The sequence below is a fragment of the Mytilus trossulus genome, chromosome 10 (genome assembly GCF_036588685.1).
Source record: "Mytilus trossulus isolate FHL-02 chromosome 10, PNRI_Mtr1.1.1.hap1, whole genome shotgun sequence".
In the NCBI taxonomy this organism is placed as follows: Eukaryota; Metazoa; Mollusca; class Bivalvia; order Mytilida; family Mytilidae; genus Mytilus; species Mytilus trossulus.
The window spans coordinates 57,546,921-57,551,996 of NC_086382.1; the positions used below are offsets into that span (position 1 = coordinate 57,546,921).

The following is a 5,076-nucleotide window of genomic DNA, read 5'->3' on the forward strand; positions in this document are numbered from 1 at the left end:
TTTTTACATTAGTTATAATGAAAAGGATTTCGAGGTCGCTGAATTTAAGACTTACAATTACAAGTAACTGCATGTTTTTCCGTGTCATATTTTTTCTCTCACAGAACACAATTATTGTTTTCTGGTTGTTAAATAAACGACAGGTTCAGCATTATTTCAGAGTTTTACACAGATTAACTAACATGATGATCGTTAGAGAGCGTTTTACAATTTTACTATGTTGCCTTACATGTACAATTCATATGTGTGATGCAAAGTCTTGCAAAGGGCGATCACGGATGCCGTTACTGAACAATTTGAAGGCGCCACTTGTAGCAGAACTTGACGTCTCTGAAGTTAATAGAGAATTGAAAGAGTTCATAGAAATAAGTATCAATTCAACGTACAATGAGAATATTGAGGAAATGATTACTGACAACTTAGAGTTGCTCAAGTCTATGATGTTAAAGGAATATTCAGACGAACAAAATAGAACAAAACACATGTATATTCAAATTGTTAATATGATGGATAGTTTAAAAGCAAGACAGGATGACTTACAAACGGAATTGAAGGAGTATTCTTCTAATTTATCAATTTCTGCTGAATATTTTGACAAAAAAATAATACATTTGGTGCGTGATGTCGAGGGAAAATTCGATTCAATGTTTCTCAATATGACCAGCCATTACAAACAAAAAGTCAATATACTTTCCGATCGTTTGAATAAGGAGTTCATTGATTTTCAATTGAGTACAGAAGAATGGAAAAATAACATCACCCACACATCATCAGGTAAGCCGATACTACTAACTTAAATACTATTAATGTTCGATTAGAGTGTAGTGTTGAATTTACGTAAATGAGGAAATACATAAAAAAGAAAGATATATAAACGGTAACACACGATTTATAACAATAAAACAAAAAAAGTTATACAACTTGTGAATCCTAAAATGGTCTGCCTGTAAAAATTTAAAAACGAATTTAAAAGATATAATATCGGTAACAAAATAAGGATTACTACAGCTTATTCTCCAAAGAAGAAGATTCTTATTGAGATATGACAAACAGCACCAAAGCCGAAGCGTCCAACTCGGAACAGAAACGTGATCATGTTGCATGGTTAAGGCAGATTGGATTCTTAATAAAAATCAATATTCAATGTTTTAATAATTTGTCAACATGTAGTTTATATCATCTTATTTTTCAAAAATATAATAAAAAGTATACGGATTTTTTCACGCTACAGATTGTGCAAAATCGTCATAATTTGTATAAATTGTGCATGGGAAATACATTTTTGTGTGAGAAAAAAAACATTACAGCATATAATTTTAAGATAAAATACGAAAAGATAGCTCAAATAATATGCTTTCAGATAAAAAAAAAAATAAAAAAATAAGGTGACCGGACTACTTTTTTCGCTACTTACATAAATAGATAAATTCAAAACGTCCATTTTCACTGACCTAGTACACATGACTGTTTAGAGTCCAGCTCTTGCTCAACTCCGGTCCGGTTGCTGGATTTTTTCGGTGCGTTGCATTCGGCTGGTTTTTGCTCTTTGGTCGGATTGTTGTTTCATTGACACCACATTCCTCATTTTCATTCTCAAATTTACATTCTATTATAAAAGTTACTTTTTCTTATATATCTCACCTCATGCGACTAGTTGAGAGAGAAAAATTAATCGAGCAAAAAATAATTTGATTTGTTTTTGTAAAACATGATTTTCACTAGGAACATGAAAAGTCTTTCACATATATAAAAAACTTCTCTCGAAATTTGCACATTTTATTTAATTTCTGGACTGATTGTTATGTGCTATTTTAAAATCTAAGATGGAAAAAGACACCCCAGCTATCTTAACTTATTTTTTTATTGTTATGTCAATTGCTAATGATTTTTTTACATTGTTGATGGCCGTGCGGTTGCATATAACTGCTTACATCCACTTTATGTGAACTCTTGCGGGTAGTGGTTGCATTGGGAACCATACCATATCTCCTTTTATAAGTGTTAATATAACATACTAGAAAAATGACAATTAAAAGCAATAGCATGAAAAGCGAAAACTGTAAATCATAAAAACGATACCAGACTTTTATTTATCCAATTGTCCTATCTGTTTCGTTCTTGTAATTTTTCATTCCCTCTATATCCAAACATTAGTTTAGTTTAAACAATATCTTATTTCAAGAAGTGCACAAATTATAATTATACAATATGAAATACAGGGATTCGGAAACAAGAAAAACTTATATAAATCCGTCTCCCTTTTAAAAAAAATGACAAAATTTGGGAACTTAGTATCAGAAACTCGTATAACGTAATTTTCAGTTCTTAGCTAACATGTTTATTCTGTGGTTTGTCCGTTACTCAGAAGTCAGTTTGATCGAAAAATGTGATCAACTCGTATTTAAATAATTACAGTGCATGAAACATTATCTAAAAGCATACCAAAGATTATTCTTGATGTCCCATTTTAAACAGCATAACAATTATTTTATAGAAACAGTGCTAGTTTACATTAAAAAAATGATACACTTGGATATCACACTTGTATATTCGATTCGATTTCAGAAAACATTTTGGAGAGGGATTTTTAAATCTACGAACTGCGTCCGACCACTTTAAAATTGGATTTATATACATTAATGTAAAAACGTCGGGATCTATGATCATGATACTTACATCATATAAAAAGATTTTAGAAGTGTTGTCCAAGAGTGTTATTTTCTAATTGTAGATAAAGTCGTAGCTTATTTTAATTTTTTTTAGACCAATACATCTTTGAAGTTTCTTTACATGGCAAGCACACAGAGCAAAGTTCCAATTATTTATCCAGTTTTCCTGCAAGTAATGCCATAGATGGTCATCTTTCAACATTTTCACATACGTCGCCACAAACCAATCCATTCTGGATTCTTGACCTGGGAACAGTGTATAAAGTGAAAATGATAAAGGTCTTTGCTCGTACGGACTGTTGTGGTAAGTTCAAAGAAATACTGTTGAAAAATTTAAAACATTTCATGAAAGCTTTTGTCTATACCCTTTACAGAAATATGGGTATCCACTGCTGTGCGATGTGTATAAAAAGTAAAATTTAAATATTGCATTAAACATCTCACTTGTATGACAGCTGTATACAATTCTTGTAAATTCTTCTTGATTTTTTCTTTACCTTAAATCATTCTTTATGAGTGTGGTGAATTGACGCTCATGGTTAATGACAATACAGGGAGTTCCAATAATTTTATATTTCATGTATCCCTCAAATACGGTATAAAACATTTCCAAAAGACAAAAACATTCAAACCTATATTTGATAATCTCGAGATTATGCTTGTTTAAGATATTCGCTAGACATGGACAACGAAGTAAAGTTCTCTTATAATATGCTGGGATGTCTGCTTGATAAGAATACAACCATCCTGTTAATTCTATAGTGTCGCTCTTTTTGTGGAAAAAAGTGCCACATGCGATTCGCTCGATTTGTATTTGTGTCCTTGATTTGTTCTCTTAATCACATGAGATTTTAAAATCAATCTACAGACTAACCATCATATTAACAAAATGTCTTACTTGTTCAAAACGTTTGAAATAACATTAACAACAGACTAGTAAAAGTTTGAAAACTGGTAATTTACCATAACACGAAATATTACTCGAAGAAACTTTAAAGTAAAAACAGACTGGGATTAAGGAAAGGGACTTCTATGTTATATAAATGCATACATTGTCACCTAGTTGTTCAATTAAACAAACTGTAAAAGAATTTCGACTTCCATTATATCATTCCAAAAGAGCCTGTAAACAATTGAACTCAAATTAATGATATCCATTGGAAATTAAAGAAGACCACATAAAAAGTAAAATCACAAACATACTGAACTCTGAGGAAAATTCAATCGGAAAGTCACTACTCACATGGCAAAATCAAATGGCAAAACACATCGAACAAATGGACAACAACTGTCATATTCTTGACCTGGTATGTAGAAAATGGTGGATTGAAAAAAGTTATCAAAGGTACCAGGATTATAGCCTGATTGAACCTGGTTTTATAGCGTTTAAACATCTCACTTTTACAACAGTCTCATCAAATAGTTTTATTAACCACATTAGTTATGTTTAGAACTCCATAGATTCATATGCCGGACTAACGAACTTCATTGTCATTTAAATATTATTTAAGTTGTCATTATTTTGTTAATATTATTTTCAATTAATATAATTAATACAAAGTATTTTCTAGAAATTACTCATTAAAGCAATAATGTAATTTTTCTACATGCACTATGTTTTATACTGACTAATCTACACCAGTGTGTAGGCTTTTACGGACATTAATGTAGATACTGTAAAACATTTCTTTTTAATTCTTTATAAGGAAACTACATTCATGATATGGATATCACAGTTGGACCAACGACTAATAATATGACACTGTGCACACATTATAATGGACCTGCTAGCACCAAGGATCAACTTGTTTTAAAATGCAAGAAACCTGTAGACGGTCGGTTTGTCAAACTATCAATATCTACAAAAAATGCTGTGATGGCACTCGCAGAAGTCAAAGTATTTGCTTGTGTATGAATATATATAAACGTGTAAGGAGAAGCAGTGTCCGAAAAGGCAAATTCAATCTGTTCATATCAATATCACAATATATTCTTTATAGCTGTATTATTAAAATATTAAGAGTCAGTGCATTTGTATTCCTTATAAAAACATTTATGGTGGTTGATAACGTATTTTTGATATGTGAAAGATAATACACCAAAGTATTGTATATTTTTAAACTTGATATGTTTACAGGTATTTCATACACAAAATAGAGAATGGAAATTGCTTTAAAATGTAATAATCAATAAAAGAAACTATATGATAAGAATCGCTTTGAAACAAACCATTGAGAAGCTGAAAAGCTGCACATCCTTATAGTACGGTGACCAGACACAATATTTTTTTAGATTTAATCGTCAAACATACAATATGGCTATATTATATATCATTGGATTCGGAAAAATGAGTAGTTTTGAAATATCAATGTCGTCAAAAGGAAATGTGGTAACAGTTTTGCATAAA

The 5,076-nt window shown here is 30.7% G+C and overlaps 1 protein-coding gene across 1 annotated transcript; it reads left to right on the forward strand.

Moving 5' to 3' along the window:
- Positions 1 to 492: 492 nt before the first annotated feature.
- LOC134688233 (fucolectin-like) lies at positions 493 to 4,690 on the forward strand. The gene is made up of 3 exons (XM_063548732.1): positions 493 to 774; positions 2,764 to 2,973; positions 4,376 to 4,690. The coding sequence occupies exons 1-3, from the start codon at positions 504 to 506 to the stop codon at positions 4,582 to 4,584; spliced, it is 690 nt and encodes a 229-aa protein (XP_063404802.1). The 5' UTR covers positions 493 to 503; the 3' UTR covers positions 4,585 to 4,690.
- The last annotated feature ends 386 nt before the right edge of the window (positions 4,691 to 5,076 follow it).

Coding starts and splice junctions, on each gene's coding strand:
- LOC134688233 (XM_063548732.1), top strand. CDS start 504: ATGATGGATAGTTTAAAAGCAAGACAGGATGACTTACAAACGGAATTG. Junction 775..2,763: donor CATCACCCACACATCATCAG/GTAAGCCGATAC, acceptor AATTTTTTTTAG/ACCAATACATCTTTGAAGTT. Junction 2,974..4,375: donor TGCTCGTACGGACTGTTGTG/GTAAGTTCAAAG, acceptor ATTCTTTATAAG/GAAACTACATTCATGATATG.